The sequence below is a fragment of the Triticum urartu genome, chromosome 4A (genome assembly GCF_056163025.1).
Source record: "Triticum urartu cultivar PI428250 chromosome 4A, HENAU_Tu73, whole genome shotgun sequence".
NCBI lineage: Eukaryota > Viridiplantae > Streptophyta > Magnoliopsida > Poales > Poaceae > Triticum > Triticum urartu.
In genome coordinates this window covers 111,914,996-111,933,523 of record NC_141876.1, presented here as the reverse complement: position 1 = coordinate 111,933,523, position 18,528 = coordinate 111,914,996, and the positions used below count along the sequence as shown (strand labels likewise).

At 43.0% G+C, this 18,528-nt stretch overlaps 3 protein-coding genes across 4 annotated transcripts; 1 reads left to right on the top strand and 2 right to left on the bottom strand.

The window, feature by feature from the left end:
• Nucleotides 1-1,373: 1,373 nt before the first annotated feature.
• Nucleotides 1,374-10,634, bottom strand: LOC125550907 (uncharacterized). 2 transcript variants are annotated; one of them, XM_048714020.2, is made up of 14 exons: nt 10,336-10,634; nt 9,794-9,879; nt 8,940-9,094; nt 8,795-8,859; nt 8,460-8,646; nt 3,698-3,961; nt 3,474-3,607; nt 3,148-3,337; nt 3,006-3,065; nt 2,676-2,927; nt 2,335-2,593; nt 2,060-2,265; nt 1,884-1,934; nt 1,374-1,766 (listed from the first exon to the last, which is right to left on the bottom strand). In XM_048714020.2, the coding sequence occupies exons 1-14, from the start codon at nt 10,401-10,403 to the stop codon at nt 1,476-1,478; spliced, it is 2,268 nt and encodes a 755-aa protein (XP_048569977.1). In that variant the 5' UTR covers nt 10,404-10,634; the 3' UTR covers nt 1,374-1,475. The 2 variants fall into 2 exon arrangements, with proteins under 2 accessions (XP_048569977.1, XP_048569981.1); XM_048714024.2 differs by having other exon boundaries at nt 8,940-9,107; nt 10,336-10,365.
• On the top strand, nt 10,624-15,671 carry LOC125550906 (uncharacterized). Its single transcript, XM_048714019.2, has 3 exons — nt 10,624-11,155; nt 12,072-13,896; nt 14,901-15,671. The coding sequence occupies exons 1-3, from the start codon at nt 10,675-10,677 to the stop codon at nt 15,589-15,591; spliced, it is 2,997 nt and encodes a 998-aa protein (XP_048569976.2). The 5' UTR covers nt 10,624-10,674; the 3' UTR covers nt 15,592-15,671.
• Nucleotides 15,653-18,491, bottom strand: LOC125550908 (heat shock protein). The gene is made up of 8 exons (XM_048714025.2): nt 18,158-18,491; nt 17,967-18,065; nt 17,664-17,823; nt 17,372-17,551; nt 17,141-17,275; nt 16,471-16,553; nt 16,274-16,367; nt 15,653-16,179 (listed from the first exon to the last, which is right to left on the bottom strand). The coding sequence occupies exons 1-8, from the start codon at nt 18,430-18,432 to the stop codon at nt 16,093-16,095; spliced, it is 1,113 nt and encodes a 370-aa protein (XP_048569982.2). The 5' UTR covers nt 18,433-18,491; the 3' UTR covers nt 15,653-16,092.
• Nucleotides 18,492-18,528: the final 37 nt, after the last annotated feature.

Below are 18,528 nucleotides of genomic sequence, written 5' to 3'. Positions count from 1 at the left end.
GAGGTCACATGTTAATAACAACCTGATGCAGTACCAAGTGCATGCTCGTCTTGTAGTTCAGGCCTGCATTCAGCTGCACCCCTGTACACAGTACACGGTGTCTACTTTGGTAGATGTATCTGCCCTCCCCATATCATTTCAGTATTTCTCTCATAAAATCTTTGGTTTTGCGCTTAGTTCTGCTAGTTCACTTAACAAGTCCACGGGTGTTCTCACTAGTTTCTGATGAACAATGGAACAATCTTCTTCTTCTTCCCCTTTCTACCTACAAAATTCCACTAGTCCATGGAGCTGTCCTCAGAGTGACCGAACGGCTGTGGCGGCAGACAAGACAGCAATGTTCCTCTCAGAAAAGGGGTGTGATGGGTTTGAGAGCTCGGAACTGTCCTGTGTCCAGTGTAACCCCCCCCTCCAAAGCATTTTTCTCGTTGCAGTAACAGCGGCACTAATCATCGCCATTTGCCATGATCCTGGCTGGGTTTTTGATGATTTGGTTCACCGGCCACATGCGGCTCCGTTACCCTTTCCACCGGCCCCTCCCCTGTTCACAAGGTGGTGTGATCGGGTTTCTGTCCTGCTCTGTTGTTGTGCGTGTGCATCATCATCGGTCAAGTACTAGCACTAGGAGTAGGAGGGGAGGCCCTGTGCAGTGTGTGCGTGTGAATGATGTCTGCTGGCTGGCTGCTGCCTGCTGCTGTGCTGCTGTGTGAGCGGGCTGTGACGGTGGCCCCGCCCGCATATTGCTGGGTTTCACTGTTGCGTCACTCAGGCGTCACGGTTACGTCGTTTGGTGGGATCCACCTGTCAGGCACAGGCGCATTTTTTTTGAGGGAATCTCAAACACAAGCACATGTGCGCTGGTATTTTTCTTCTTCTTCCTTGCAGCAGAACAGGCCGGGCTGGACTGTTTCACAGCTCGGCTCGGTGGTGGTGGTGGGAGCCTAGCTAGAGCAGCCTGATAGTTGGCCCATCTGGCCAGGCTGGGATGATTTTTTTTCTTTGGAAAACCGAACAAGGGTTCAATGAATGGAATTTCCCTTTGACATGAAAAAAAGAGACCAAGGGGCAAAATCAGATACCCCATAGGGCACCCTTACTTCACTTTTTTCCACATCTCTCATTAAAGAGCCCCCCCCCCCCCCCCCCCCCCCCCCTGAAGGGGCGAAACATCATAGGTTATATCCCAGATATTAGCAATTTTTCTCTATAAATGGTCAAAGTTAAACAAGTTTAAATTAGGACAAAGCTAGAACTTCAAATAATTTGAAAAGGAGGGAGTATTAGCCAGTATCCCAAGCGTCCCGTACTTTGCTTGTCATGCCTCTTTTCTAAGAACATGAACTCCCACTAGTGTAGAACATCTTACATTTCCATCGGCTGTCAACTACTAAGTCATTTCAGTATGGCCATGTGAATTTTCGCTTACAGAATGGAGGTGGCGCCCTCGTCCCCAGCCTACGGTACACCCTCATTCATCACAGGAACAATTCCGGGAAGGACCACATGATGAACCTGGCATACATGTCATTCTCCAGGAACTCGACGTGTGCAGCCCTACCGACAAAGGAGTTGAGGTCCCGTCGTTGTGTGGACTGGTCGAAGTTCACGTCGCAGCGCATGAACACCCGCGTCTCGGAGGTGGGTGCACGGATCTGGTCCAGGCAATTGTTGAGCATCTCCGTGAACACCTGCCCCTTCTTCGAGCTATCTGACGACGAGGCCGGGCAGAGGTCGATTCTTGCTGAATGGTATGGGACGTAACCATCCTAGCACAGGAAGATTGTGACCAGATTTATGAGTAAACCTTCTGGATATCTAATAGAATGAGTAAAACCATCCTGGCATTCGAAAGGAAGGGCAGGCATGCTGGTCATATTAAGCACCTGCGGTGAAGACACCAAAATGATGTTTTTGAAGTTCTCCAGTGTCTTGAGCTGAAAAAGGATAGGGAAGTAGGCGCATACACCAAATTAGGAAGTTGGCCTATCGTCCTAATTCTACTTCTAGCTATAGAAAACATCTAATTCTAGCATGAGGTTGATAGATTTAATCGATGTACCTTGCAGAGCTTGTAAAAAAATGTATTCTGGGGGTCTTGCTCATCGGTGAAAGTGAGCTGATGCATGCATTGCAGTCCCTTGAGTCTCTTCATAAGCCAGAGGCCAGAGTTGAACAACGAATTTGAGCTGTACCAGTAACCTAAATGAGGCCCTGATATCGACATGTATGTGTGGAGGTTTTTCAAAAACGGCTGCAACTTGGGTTCTGTTGAATGGAAATTGATTAGCCACATGCAGCGGTCTGTTTGGAAGGAATTTCCCAGGTTGAAAATACCTGATAGTGCGCTTCTGATGATGACGTTCCCAATGGAGTGTCCGACAAAACTAAGCCTCAATTCTCTGCAGCCTCCATGCCTTGAATACTTATCCAATTTGTTCTTTAGGAATGAGACTACTTCATTAGCAAGCCTTCTACCCATTTCTTTAAAATCTCCATATGTTCTATCTTCGTTTGTCTCGGACAATAGACACTCAGCTCCAGGATCACGCAAAAGCCATTGGTTTCTAATGAGACAAAGATCCAGATGATGCCCCTGTTTTTTGACATCGGCAGAAGTTCAAAATAAATGTGTACTAATTAGATCCAAACCAACACATAAGTCCAAATAAACTTGCCTGAAATCCATGCACAAAAATGACAGCTCGTAAGACATGTCCAGCGTTTTTACCACCGCTAGGACTCCCCGCAAAAGAATCTCCTTGTAGGTTAGGTGGTACAGAAGTATTATACAGATCTGGAGCATTTGCCAACAAATCCTTGTTACAACCATGTTGTGGAACGACCATGACATGTTGTTCTATAAGAACAACAGGAACACGTGAAGGATTAGCATAGATATGCATATCTTGAACAGACCGTGCGTTAATCTGCAGTGGACTTCGCATTAGTCTCCTCTTATTAAGATAAGTGTTTCACTTACAGTTCCAACATCAACAAAGATTGACCTTCATTTGCGCAATACTTTTTCTGTGGAGTTCAGCTCGTGAAGAAGCATTCTGTACAGGCTACAAAAATATATGGAACCATAAAACAGTGACAAGCGTATCAAGCATACTTCGTTGTAAACAATCAAGAGAAGACAATTACATCATGATGCAACTTCTTTGAGCTGGAAACCCTCCGGAGTGAATGGCGAGGAGACGAACTGTCACCCATACCGTGCATGTAACGATGTGGAATCTCAATTTTTGAATGAACAATCCATATTGACCATTCTGATTTCCGATCAACATCCCAAATATCATGCAAGTAATCCAGTATCTTTAATTTATTTGTCCTGCAGGAGACCAACCATACTTTGGCTGAATAAGGAATGACATGAATAATCTAAAATGTTAAGAAACATCTAACACATGAGAGCAATAGAAAATGCCCATCTTCTGAAGTAACATCAAGAAAGCAATTAACCTCACCTATGAAACTTCAGGAATCCACTCCATACAAGTGAAAGTTGGTCGCTCACTGTTTCAAATAATTCTAACAATTCTTCCTTGGAAAGAGTGTACAGCATAGCATCATTAGTGCTTTGAACCGCATCATCAGATCTCTGAAATACTTGGAAGATAATGTATCCAATCAGCAAAATTACCATATTTGCACTTTGTCAGTAGTCATCTTCAACAGAGAAATGAAGTACCTCTAGAAGATCTTGTAAAATGCCAAACTGCTGGCCAATGCACTTTGGGGTTACAGGGAGCCCATTAGTATAATTAGGAAAACTTGACTTTGTTGGGTGAACTGACTCGTATTTACCAAGTGTTAAATCAGCGCCATCCAAATCTTCAAGAGTTGTACCAATACCATTACTGATCCTCTTTACTTCCTCAAGCAACAGTTCTCTAGAAGATAATAATGCCTTCAGAATATCATATAACTTTGAGACTGAACCTTGCTTGAATGCCTGCATAATGAATGACACATTTTACTCACCAACTTGATGAGATGATTAGCAATAAAAGAAATAATTTATTCAGGGGCATGAAATAACATCAAGAAAGTAATTAACCTCACATTTATAACTAATATATATATATATATATATATATATATATATAGAAAGTCTATTAGTAGCCCAGGGTGAGAAATACTAATTCTTCACCCTGGTCGGTCGGCTGAGCCAGATCTTACGTCAGTGTCCAACGAAGTCGCCACGGTTTTAAGACTGTAAAAAGCCTACCGTCCCCCGCTGTAAAATTACATCGGGTTGAGGTAATTTTACCTTTTATGCGTTGATGTCTCGAACCCAGCCACCTCCCCGTCCTTTTCCGCTCTTTATTAAAAAAGAAAAGGAAAAAAGCTATGGACGGTTTCGACGGTGAACGGCGGCATGGTGCTCAGCGGGTTGACTTGGTCTTGGGCGGCGCCATCGTTGCTGTTGGCGGTGCAGACTCAGCGGCGCGGTGCTCGGTGGTAGTAGGTGGCATCGGCGGTGTGGTGAGTTCTTTGGGTTCCTCAGTGCCGGGCAACGCGGGGGCTAAATCGACTGCGACCGCTTCATGCTCAACAACGGCCACGACGTCACTGCTCCATCTCGCGGGCTACGGCGGCAGTGCTCCATCTAGCAGGCTATGGCGGCGTCACGGTGAGCTCTCCACACTCTGGTTCATTGCCAGGATTTATTCCCCGGTATTTCTCCTCCCATCCCCTCTCAATCCAGAATTCTAAATCAAGGAACTTAGGCACAATCCTGGTCACCACTTGCTGGTTGCGGCGGCTGCCATGGTGCTAGGTTTTGGCCTGTACACGTTTCAATTTGGGTGCACAAGTTTGAGTACGGCTTCGCCAGATTTGATAATGTGCATTCAGCGAAGACTGAACAAAAATTTGCATTGCCGTGGTGATCTGGCCTGCTTGGTACTGTCGAAAAATAGATGTTGGGGACAAATCAGGAAGAGCTTCTCTCCAGATCTGACCTATGGCCGCTTCCAGTCCTCCTACTAATCTTCTATCTTCCATAAATAGAGCTACCAACGCTTTTGTGTCTAATGACTCCTTAGGTTCAGCGGCTTGTGTCTAATTACTCCTCAGTTTAGCATGCCCATATGCCGCATCTTTTGTCTGTCATGGTCCATCAAATGTTAGTTATTCAATTAACAAACAAGAGGTAATTAGTGTAATCATTATTAGATCTATGTAGGTTTCATGTCTCTGGGTCGTACCGACAGAATTGGGCAATAAAACATGGGCTGTAAGATAATTGGGTTCATATACTGATTTCGGGATATATATTAGCTTGAAGTGAACTTACAGCTAGTACTCAAATTTGGGTGCACAAGTTTAGCTCAAAGAAGATGAAGCAAACTTACAGCTAGTACTGAGATGAGAAGTATCTCGGGTCTGTAGGTGCAGAATCAGGTTGAATTATAATGGATTTTCCCATTTGAATTGGCTTTCAAAGATGAATTGTCACCAGATATAACTTGCCTTCTTATATTGCAGTTGATAAAACATATAGGGTAATTAGTATTACGTACTTCTATATTTCAGTCCACTTTGATTCTTGCTGATTTGTTCTAATTTCTGTTTTTAGAAAACAATGGTTTAACCATTGTTTTTTGTGTTCGTGTTGTAGCCTGCTGTGGCCTAAGGCGAGCTCAAGCCTGAATCCATTAGTTTAGATTGTATTACTTTTCTCATTTGAGATTATGTGGTCCAGTTTTAATTTGTGTTGCTCCAGACCTAGTATATGCAAGTTCTGCATCAGATCTCTGTTGTCAAAGGTAAAACTTCTAGCTGATGCATATTATGGGCTTACTACCCGTGCTGTTATCTCATAACTATTAGGCCCTGATTTCTGATAGAATTTTCCTCCATTCAGCCTTTTTTATTTCCTTCTGAAATACATTCAGCTTGTTTGGGAGGGTCTACTTATAAGCATTTGTCTATTAGAGGTTGATATTCCGAAGTTGCTTTTGCTGCAATACAATGTTGGCATGTAATGTGCTTAGCTATATTAATTACTAACCAATGACTAGATATGCAACGTTTCATGTAAAATAAAAAGAAAAACTTGGCTTACTTTCTGCATGTGTCCAAGGCATAATTTCTTATCCATCATAGAATGGATCTTTTTTCTTCTGGTCAAGCAAGGCATTTGTTGCTACCTGACTAGAATGCATACATCAACTATTTACTACTAAAACAGGAATCATTTATCGAGTTATTTCTACTGGAGCTTACCTCTTTATCATCTGTTTTGGCACATTTTTGAAACAAACATAATTGTATACATATTAATTTCCCAACCATTGGCTGTATAGGGATCAATATCAACCTCAGAACCATACCAAAGATCATTGCAATCACTGCGAGTCATGATGCTATATTTCCTTTTTTTTCTTAGGCTCCCATCCTTCTGTAACTATTTTTCTATTTGATGGATATTACTTGCTATGTGTAGTCGTTCCTTGGTTATTAACTATGTTTTGCCAAATGAGGAGTTTTTTTACCATGGGTTGCATTTGTTATGTTCTGTTTAGGAGTTCCTGTAAGAGCTGGTACCCAACAAACTATCGCTTTTGTTAAAGTAGGGATCAACCTTTTGTCAAAAATGGTTATCTACATTTTACAGTATATGCTTACTTGTTGTTCTATTCTTGTATTTAACACTCTGTAACTGCATTTTCTTAGGACTCCATTTTTTCCACTGTGGTGGGCGGTCGTCGATTCGCAATAGGCGGACCAGTCGTGCAACATCGTTGGTGGTCCTCAGTGTCAGGTTTCCTTCATTGTTGGCTTGCTTATTTGATGTGCTTTGCATCTCCTCCCTGCAACATGGTCAGCAACCAGGTCTTCGACAATGTTGCTCTCCGGTATCGCCCCCTCTTGATAAATTTGCAGTAGAATTTGTCTATTTTATACGCCCAATATGGTTATATTTAGTAAAGAAGTTTAGTTATCTGCCCATAAGTATGAATCTTTGTTGACTTGCAGCTTCTTTGCTATGGTTTATTTTTTGTTACTACGCATGTTATTTAGTAAAGAAGTTTATTTATTGGAATTTTTTGTTACTACACATGTTCTGTCGTCTTGCGTCCCCTTCATAACTTATTGGAATTTATTATGTTCCTTTCAAAAAAAAGTTCAGTACAAATTACGTCATGGATGTAAATTATCATGTCAAGCTTTGAAGCTCATAATCTTACATCGTCGAACATGCAAAAAATTGTCATTTAAGCTCATAATTGTCATGAAGTTCAAATTGAGAGTTCAAATTCAAAATGTACTGAAGAAATAAAAAATGATTCCAGGAATTAATAAATGTTCCCCACCTGCAAACAGGTATAATATATACGAAATAATTTCAGAACAATGTTTTTGGAGATAATAACGTTCCAATATCTTCTGGACTACTAGTCATAGTGAATGGCACAATATAGATTTCATATTAAAAAATAGCTACAATTTAGGAACGCGGCCTTGTCATATTGGAAATTCAAGATTGCTTACTAATGCTGATTTTCTTCTTTTTTTTCCTCATCTAAACATGGGGGTGCGCACCCTTATCCAAAAAAAATCATGCAGTAATTTTATGGTGCAATCTCTCCTGTCCTCCTGGGCATTTTCAGCGCTTGGGATGGATTCTCTTGCCCCTAATTTTACTTCACGTGCAAACAATTTTACCTCATGCCCCTTGGTGCCTTCTGACTTTGTCCTCTAGTGTTACAGGAGCAAGACTAAGTTTAAAGAACGTAATCTTACCTCACAACCATTTTCCCTCCGATGGATGGTTCGGCTCTGTGCGTGGGATGGCTGGGGTGAGGAATAAGAATTCCTCACCCAGGGTGACGAATAGCGCGACAAATTCTACCCAGGGTGCAAAATAAGTTATTCTTCACCCGAGGTAATCTTACGATCATTTCCGAATTAAATTACGTTTGGAATTCAAATAGTTACATTTCGATTGATTCACTACGTAAAATTTGGCATAAGAAAATTAAAATATAGGTCATAATACAAGAAAATCTGCAGTTTATGTGTATTTTACACTATGTTTTTACGTTTGTAATTTTACATAACATAAAATATTTTTTACGACGATTATATATTTTCTTACGGTCTGTTTTTACGTCGGAAATAAGACAAAACTTACGGAACGTAAAATTACGGTGCATTGATGATAAAATAGAGGGGGGTGAAGAATAACTATTCCTCACCCAGGGTGACGAATAGCGCGACCCTATATATAGACACACACACACACACACACACATTTGGTATCTCTAAAATTTTATGCCAAACTTGTTAGAAGCATATTTCTGCTTTAGTTCTTTTTAGTATAAAAAAGGAAGAAAGCGGACATATGGTTTCTGTTATAGTAGCAGTCTCAGACAAGCTTGTGGAATAGACTAAGTGCCTAAAAATAATATTCAAGCTAAAAGCATCACAAACCTGTGTACCTTCAGTGACGATTTAGTCACGCCAGCTTTCAGGTACACTATATGTATGGTCAGATCAACAAGCACAGGGTGGAAAGTGTCAAAATGGACAGGACAATATGTGTGTAAACCCAGGAGTGCCCTATGTGGGATCCTAAATTCATGAACAGGGATCAAATACTGGTCATTTGAATCTTCAGTTTCAATCCTGTAATAGAGAAGAAAAGGAGAACATGCTTCAGTATTGATGCAGTCAGCCTGTGAAATGTTAGATGCACATGTACTCCACAATGAACAAACATGTCGAGAGCATGCAAAACAAGATCTAAAGAGATGGAAATAACATACACACTCACCTATTCCCCAATGTTGGAACAAATAGGAGCTCAAACTTCAACATAACTGAAGAAGTTGCTGGACCCTATAATAGACAAAGCTGAACAAATCAAACTATATACAAGACATGATTACATAAAAAAAAGAAACTTTATGAAACCCAACCTCATCTTGACTGTTGGGTATGTAGAAAGACACCATAAGTGATAGATAAATATCTTGTCTAGCATATTTAATTCTAAATGGCTGTGTATAGAAGCTGTTGTCGACATCATCTATTTTCCAAAAGCCACATGCACGCTTCGCACCAATATCAGTAGCTGCACAATCCACCTAGCATGTCATTATCTATTAGCCAAAAGATTGACAATTTCAAAGGATACTAGACAAAAAAATGTCCCAGCATGGAAAATCCAACCTAATATTTTTCTGCACCCTGAATTATTATTTTTTCTAACAGGCATCAAAATGCTCATTGCAGCACAACAAGCACGGGAACGACCAAAACTGAACAAACCAAAATTGCCTAAACTAACCAAAGAAAAAACAAGAGCTAAATTAGTAATGAATTGATTTAATTCAAGATAAAAATAGCAATGAACAGATCATTTAAAGTCAATGCAAGATGGCAAACAGCTGTTGCTTTAACATTACAAACTGGTCTACGTGTTGATCATAATAAGTAGAATAATCTGATTACGGTTACCAATACAAGGCAGGATTGAAGAACAATCACGCAGAACATACCTTCTCAACTCCCCCCCCCCCCCCCCCCCAACAATGGAACATACATATTTTCTATGATATATGTATCAGGCACAAAAAATATTGGAAATGATTCATTTGAACAATCCCAAATCACAATGCCCCACCTAAGTAAGTCCTTTAGTTCTTGGCAGATAAATCATCAAGCACGAATTTAGACATTTACTTCCACGGTTCCACCCACACAGGATCATGCAAGAAATGTAAAGTGAGTACGGAAATTTCTTTTTCCAAGCCATGGGAGATGCAAGAACCTTCGTATTGTGCTACCCTGGCTGGCGACACCGGTGCCCTGCCGTCGTCCTGCTCCCACGCCGCACTAATCTTCATCCGGTACCATCTGCACGCAGACACAAGCAAATTTCAAAAGAAATAATCAGATTTCATAGCGTCCGCATGTTGGGGAAAAAGGGGCGGAAATTTGCAACGGATCGTTCTCCAAGAGGAATGGACAGAAGAACAAAATTAGAATGTGAAATTACCAAACAGGGTGTCGGAAAAATACAAAAATAAAATAAAATCGTACCAGATTACCAATCAGGGAACCAGCAGTGAAATTCCCCATAGAAATCTTCTTTAATATAGATGGTGCGCATGCTATATGTATTCTCGAAAAAGAATTCCGCATAGAAATGGTCACAGGAACGAAACATTCATCTGAAGGAAAATCGCATGCCAATCGTATCTCTATCTACCCGACAGAGGCTCAGGAAAATCCACATGCCGCCATTCAAGAATCAAGAAAAGAAGGAGCGCCAATGGAAGGAGGGAAGATGCACATGGCCCTTCTCGTTACCCTTGGTGGTACAGGTCGAGATTGTGGAAGCGGTCAATGTAGATGGCCACCTCGTGCGCCGTCTCCATCGCGCCCCGCGGCGGCCGGAGAAGGATCGGCCGGCGGCCGGCGGCTGGCGGCGTCGCGCGCACACCCGCTTCCACTACCAACGCCGGCGAAATCGCCTTTGCCGCTCCCCGCAGACCGCGCCGTGTGTGTGGGGGCCAACCCTTACGCGCTCTCGGCTCTCCTTCTTTCCTGAGCTTTTATCCCAATGGGCCTCTTCTACCTCCTCGTTCAGGAGGCCACTTTGGGCCCATATCAGTCTATCTTTCGGATCAACAACAGAGAGCCCAGCCCATGAAGCATTCGGCTTCATCCTTCTTAAGCCCTGGAGAAACCCCGCCGCCAGCAGTAGCCAGCCACCGCCTCCAGCTGCCCGTGGCGCCGCCGCGGCGAGCGATGCCGGTGATCACAGCCATGTATCAAGCGCTTCCGCGCCGCGGATACCCCCTCCTCGTCCTCCGCCTCCGGGGGCTTCGCGGGCTCAGCTCGCACTCGGGCGGCGGCGAGCGGTGGAGGGGGCAGCCCCAGCAGCAGCAGCAGCAGCAGGAGGAAAGCAAGGAGGTCAAGGTGTCGGTGTGGTGGGACTTCCAGAAGTGCCAGCTTCCGCCCGACGCCAACCCCTGCCGCGTGGCCCCGCGCGTCACGGCCGCGCTGCGCGCCGCCGGCATCCGGGGCCCCGTCGAGATCACCGCCTTCGGCGATGTTTTCGTGCTCCCCCGCCCCGTCCAGGAGGTCCTCGCGGCCACCGGCGTCGCGTTCTCGCACGTCCCCACCAGTTGCGTCCTCCACCTCCGCCAGCCACCATTTCCTTACTCGCCTACTGTCATTGTTTGGGTTTTCTATCACACGAATTGGGAATGTTATTACCTTATATGCCTCAGAACGCATTGCAGAAATGTCCGTCTGTTTTTATGCTGTTGCCTAGGTTGCATGTAGTTGGGCACAGTGGGGTGTTATGGGATTGGAAATTTGCTACAAGTTGCATTAATTGGTGTATGAATGCTGAAAATGAAAGCAGATTCTAGATGATACTCCCTCCGTCCCGCCATTTAAGAGCATTTTTGCTGGAGGGAGTACTTCGTTTTGTATTTACCGGATTGATATTTGTGCTAAATGTACCTCGATCATTTCCAATATATCATTGTGAGGTATACTATTTTGTCGATGTTTAATAGGAACCGTTACACTTTCTTGTCTTCTTCTTCATAAAAATAGATAGAGGTTGCCCATTGGGGTCATCTCAGTTGACCTTAGAATTATTCGGGCTTTATCGGTGTCCTTCTTTATTAAGTTCTAGAAAAGTTGGGGTCACTAAAACATGAAAATTGCTCTATGCAATAACTCATATGTATGTGTCATGTATACAAAAAAAAAGCTGTTTAAACAGTCTATTTGTGGTCTTTGGAGAAATTTTACCCAACACAACTGGTAAATAAGTAGATGGACAGTGTAGGGAAGCCTGCTCGCTTATCTACTGTTATGGTGTTATAAGGCTATTTTGGTGAGTGCATATTACTGAATTTCAATTCTCAGCTAGTCTCGGAGTATTTCTAGTCTTCAACTCTTCTTTTGTCGCTTCAAGTTAAATGGGACTCAGTTCTGTATTTTTTTTTCTTAATGTTGCATGTAGTTTTTACTTATCTTGCGCTGCTGTTTGATCGTATGGTACTAATAATACTGACTTTGTATAGGTGGAAAGGATGGTTCTGACAGATCATTCATTGCTGATCTTGTCTATTGGATTGCTCAGAACCCTCCACCAGCCCATTTCTTCCTTATATCTGGGGATAAACACTTTGCAAATATTCTGCATCGCCTTCGGATGAGCAATTACAACATACTGCTAGCCTGTCCCACTACTGAGCCCAGCATTCTGTGCAGTGCAGCAACAATTATGTGGCCGTGGGAAGCTTTGATTAAAGGGGAGGGGTTTACTCGGAAACATTTTAACCAGCCTCCTGATGGTTTGTCCTGTTCTTGGTATGGTAATTACAGGGGAGCTCTTGATGACCCCTTCCAGAAAGCAGAACCAAAGCACTCCGGAAATGTATCATTGCAAACCAAGAAGCCAGAGAAGCTACCTATAGTCTCCAGATCTGCGGTCAACGGGCCTGATTATGCCAACTTTATAGATCCTCTACCAGGTGATAGTCAACCCACTGTATTTGGTGAAAAAAGCTTTATGAGAATGAGTTCTCAGCAAAGTATTGGTGAGAGAAAATGCCTCATTGAGACTAAGAATGAGAAGCCACGATCATCCAGTGTCCCATCTTCTCCATCAGATATATTATCTTTAGAATCTTTAGAACAAAAGAAAATTCTGGTCGGTGATGACCCCTTCCTGCAAGGAGAATCCAAGCACTCCATGAATGTACCATTGCAGCCCAAGAAACCAGAGGAGACACCTAGAATCCCCAAATCTGTGGTCAACTGTATCAGGAGAGCACTAAACTCTTATCCTGGAGGGGTCAACGTTGAAGATCTTCTGAGAGAACTTAAAGAGAACAAGTTGTTTATGTATAATGGATTATATGGCTTCAAAAACTTCAGTGCTCTTCTCCAATCTATGCCTGATTATGTCAAATTTATAGATCCTTTACCAGGTGATAGTCAACCTGCCGTAGTTGGTGAAAAAAGCTTTAATAGATTTCCTTCTGCTCAAAGTAATGGTGAGGTAAAATGCCTCATTGAGACGAAGAATGAGAAGCCACCATCTTCTCCATCAGATATATTGTCTCCAGAACAAAGGAAAATTCCGATAGCTGATGCTCCATCTTCCCAGTGTGGTTTGTTATCTAGAGACCAAAGGAAAGCTCCACCCGTAGATTTTATTAAGCCATCTGAACCACCTGCGTGTCATATGGAAGCTGATATGGTGATCACTGCTGCAACTCCCTCCTCGGAGGCTCAAGGTACTACTGGTAAAAAAGGGCTACTTGAAAGGATTCAGATACTATGGACTGGTCCCAAGACCATTAAGCCCCAGGTCCATCCATCTCATGATGCTACTTTTTCTGAAGGGCCCAGTGATGTAACAAGCCAGGAAGGGCAACATAACAGACGTTTGAGAAAGGCCATGAAGAATTGTTCCACAACTGACAGTCCTGATGTGAATGGTCCTGATAACAGTTCAGCAGGCAGCACTAGTTTGTCAAATGACCTGTCTAATAACTGTTCTGAAACAGATGTCAAGGGGGATTTTGCAAATACAAAGAATCACTCTGGCGAAACAGTCAAAATCAGCAAGCCTGAAAAGATACGAGGTTCTGGAGAAAGCAACAAAGGAATATTTAGCTGGGCAGCAAGGTGGTGGTCAGCTGGAAAATCAGATAAAAAAGATAATCAAAGTCGTGATGGAACAAGGAAAGATTTGGACAAAGGATGTTCATTTGTTAACAGTGCAAGTGGACAGCAAGTAGGAGTTGAAATGTTTGAAAAATCTTACTTCTGGGATGCACTACAGCAATATCTTTTAACCCATCATGGAGCAAAACTTGTTTCAGAAGCAAAGGCAAGGTAAATGTATCTTTCCTGCTTCTCCTTTTATTTCTTATATCTACCCAACATCAATGTTTGTGACATTGGCTTCAGATTTAATAAGTAGTAGCAAATTACGACCTATCACAGATAATATAACCTGGATTAACAATACTAGCTCTTTGGTTAAGAACCAGTTGTAGATCTGTAACTGAAATGAGAACAAAAGCTTGATGTCCGGAAAACTATGGGGTCGCATTTTTGCTTGCAAGCTGATCCCATGGCACCTTCTAGGATATTGTGCAATTTTGTAGAAAAACACAGAAACTTAATCATGCACCCAGAAACATGACGAGAAGACTGAGCATAAGGTGCATAGTGGTAGTGTTTTGCTCATATTGAGTGGATTCTTTTGTTCATGAACCCGAGCTGATCCCTTTTTCTGTTCTCCAACTTGTTTGAAGATCAATATGCTAGTCTGAATATCCTGATTACTAGTAACCAATAAGCTTCATTGTGGTTGTCATATCTGGAGTGACAAACAGTGCAGTGCTCAGTGGATGATCCATCATACTGTATTACAAGCAAATGTCTTGCTCGTAAGCGTTAACAGAAACATATCACCTGTGGAAGCACCAAAATATAATATGAAATTGCATGGTGTATTGCCTGCCTGGTGATGTTGCTGGGTCGTGTAGATAAAAAATCAATGTATTTTAAAATTACTTTCTTTTCCTTAAAATAAAACAATACTTTCCTTGTCTGCTCATGATTTCATGATGTATATTGTTCTTATTGACACGAATCAAATAAGGATGATATTTCCTGAACTGGGTATGATATCTATATGCTTGTGAAACACTGAAACATATATAGTCCAGGTCCAAACTTATTATATTCATCGAGTTACAGTACAGTTATTCCAGCTCATGCAATTCCCATCCTATGGTGGACAAGGACTTGTCTGACATGTAATGTGAAATAATCTATGGACCGATTGTTTAGAAAGTACTATTACTCAGATAGTTGCTTATTTTTGGCAGGGAGGAGTTGGCACATGGACTGCAGAAAGGCTGTTCGCTTCTCAAAGGCCTTGACGAGAGACATATCCATCAGTTAGTACAGCTGTTGATCTCTGAGAAGAAATGGATCAAGGAGTGTAGGTCGGAAACTTTTCATTTCCAACTTACGCTGCCTCAGAGAGGAACATGTGCTCCATTATATTCCTGTAAACCAGAAGGGTCAAGTTCTCTTGCAAATGGAAGCACAACCATATCAAGTAAGTTGTTCCCTGCAAGAAACGGAAACAGCCAGGCCAGCTGCAAGGGCAATGAAGACCAAGGTAATGTCGATGACTTTGCCTGGGAAGAGCTTGGTCCTGTGTCCAGTGCTGGTGATCCTCATCCAGAAACTGATAAAGTGGTGCGCTATCACCCTCCCACCTCGTCAGATGATGAGTTTTCTGATGGTGAAATTCATGCGATAGATGAACAAGCAGGAAAAGATTCGGATGCTGAATTTTCCGAGGATGAAAATCATACAGCTAGCCAACAAGCAAGAAGAGACCCATCACGGAGCTCGCTCGTCGAAATTATTGCCTCGTGGGAAACACAAACAGGCAAGGATGATGGTTCACCGCCAAGAAATTTCAAGGCGGAATGCTCTCGATCGAATAAACATTATCGTCAGTGTTATCGTCCTTCGACCAAGCAGCAGCAGCAGCAACACTCGTGATATCAAGTCAGCACTGGTGCTTTGCAAGTAGTATAAAATAAAATGCTGTCACAATTGAACATTATTATTTTGTGTTCTCTCATTTATTTTTCATTGTCATTATTAACATCAACACGTTTGTGGTATGCACTAGATGATGGCCTTTTGTAATTATGCTAAACGTATAAAACCATAGAATATTTTCATGGCAAATATCTCTAATTTGCATGTCTATATAGAGGATTTGGTCGCTGATTACACAATCAGACCAATTGCGCTGCTTGCGATCATCTATGCTTCTACACCCAGCCCTACCAATTAGGGGAGTCGTGCGCATCAACATCTGATCTTAAACAGCTTCAGGCTTAACAAATCTTGTCCTAGATCGCTCCCACTCCATTCAAAGGATACAGTCTCACCTTCCAACATCAGCTGCTCATTTTTCACATCTTCGTCGCAACTAGACATGCATGCATGTTACGATATGGTACACCAGATTGCCATCCAGCATTCCATGCCGGTTCATGTGTTCTCCCTAATCCAGGCGTTGAACTCGTCCATCCTTAGTGCGAAAGAACTTGAGCTCGCCTTTCCACCTCCGCCATATGCCTAAATTTCAAACGGCATGGTGTGGTATGAACAGCTAAACTACTAAAAGACTAAAACCATGCTGGTTTACAGAGACAATAAGAGAAACACGCACCTTGGCGATCTCTGCTGTGTTGGTTGAATTGTCGGTAGTCCTCAAGCAGATCTTCAGCAGTCCACGTTGCATAAAGACCACTGCCCCAATTGGTCTACCAAGTGAAACAAAGCGTTCATGAAAAATCACTGAAACAACGCTAACCACACACAATTTCTGTGTCCATGTGCTCTGAAACTTGCAAACAAAGTTTGTACCTTAATCCGGCGCCAGCACTCATCTTGCTCAACTCCAAGCCGATTTCGTGGCTCAGCTTTGAATCCCCGTCGGCTCTGATTGCCTAATAGTAAATAAAGCATGTAATGTTATAACATAAGATTTCTTTCAACGGTACAAACACAACAGGTTTCAGATGTAAAATTGTGGATGACAAGGCCACCAAAAAACTCTTGATTTTGTTTTATTAGCCAACTAATATCTGCTATCAAACTCTCGGGACTGGGTCAATTAATGCCCAAGCATGAAACCAAGTTTGCAGCAATACTGCAGGCAGATAAGTGCATGAGAATCAAAGAATGCTCTTAAGCATAAATAAGTTTGCATCAAATGGCAGCTTTGAACTATGAGGTTAATCATTGATTTCAAGCGAGAAACTATGAGGTTCACATGTCTTTGAACTATAGATAGTCTTTAGTTTAACTAAACAATAAAGGAAAAATGGCCCAGAGTATTTTGCCTTTGAACTAGACTTAATGTAGCCCATACCATTAATGTGAGAGCAGTCCTGGATGCACATATTACATGCTTGTGCTAAAGAAATCTAAGGACGCTCCAGTAAAGAAAAAATAGGTGCTATGCGGCTACCACTATCAAAAGGTACATCAAGGATAATAACTATAATAATGCAAGAGCATTATTTTCACTTACAAGGCATTCACCATATAGCCCTTGTCCAAGGTAAATCTTGAAAGGATTGTGTATGAGCTTCCTTGCAGCCTCTAGACGATTTTGAGCTAATGAATTCCCTCTAGCAAGCAGATCGCTAACATCAAGTTGCATTAGCTGTTTGGAGTGCCAACAAAATGGTGATTGACCATGCCATCCTCAGGGATACACAAAAGAAGCTTATAAGCATGATTGCAGCGGGTAGACCTTCACCTGCTCAAAAACATGAGGATTACTGACACAATTTAACTTTGCACGCTCATCCCTGAGAGCTGTATGAAATGCTCTGCTATCGGGCAGCTGCCATTGCCGCAGATCAGCATCCTCTACATATTTGACAACATTTGAAACCCGCTCCTCATCTTCTTGGCCCAACAGATTCTCACATGTCTCCTGGATGAGAAAAGAACAACCTCATGTTCTTATTTCCCAAATGACGCGATACAATGAACAGGAACATATCCCAAAAAAAGAGAACAGGAATGGAATGACTCGTCCTACTCACGGAATCAGGGTTTTCCGATGTAAGCTTATTGGAGAAATAGTCTAATACAGCTCGGGCGCTACTTTTTGCCGTGTCGATGCGGATGTCAAGGTTAGTTGGGCATCGACCCATCTGTGGGATCCTTGCCAGTGTGCTTTGCCGGTGATCAAATGCCACCACACTGCATCATTGGAAATGGTATGTCACGAGGTTTCTTATGTATATCAGTGCATACACTCCACTTCAAATTTTGTAGTCAAGATAAAAAGAAGAAGAAAATTCAGTTGCAGACTTGCTGAGATTTCTGCAACTTGTTGAACGCACCTGGGGATGAATCGAGAGAGCTCCAACGCAAAATTCCTTGGCCCGATGAAATCCAAAAGATAGCAAGAATGGAACCCGGCACCCTTGAAGTCCTCCGCTCTGCTTGTTCCAAGCCAGTGCGAAACAGACAAGCATAATCAATTGGAGGCCAACGCAATGAGGGAACGGTGAGACGCAAGTGAGAGGGAGACCTGAAGGGCTCGACGGAGGAAAAGGGGAGGACGAGGAGGCGCCGGCCGAGGCGGCGGTGGAAGAGGTCAGCGGCGAGCGCGGAGTAGGCGCCGGCGAAGGTGGGGTAGTTGTAGAGCGCGAGGTGGGCGGGGCCCGCCTGGTCCTCGGAGGAGGCCTTGGATGGGTGGGAGTGTGAGAGGATGGCTTCAAGGGAGGCCGCCGAGCGGAAGGCTCGCCGGAGAGAGGACGCCGCCGGCGAGGAGACGCCACGCAGGAGGCAGGGGAGGCGGAGCATTATGGTGGATGGGCTTGGTGACCCCGAAAGCGCGAACTCGCTGCCCTTGTACAGATGGGCCGGCATGGATTAGCCCACCGCAGTGGTGTGAAATGT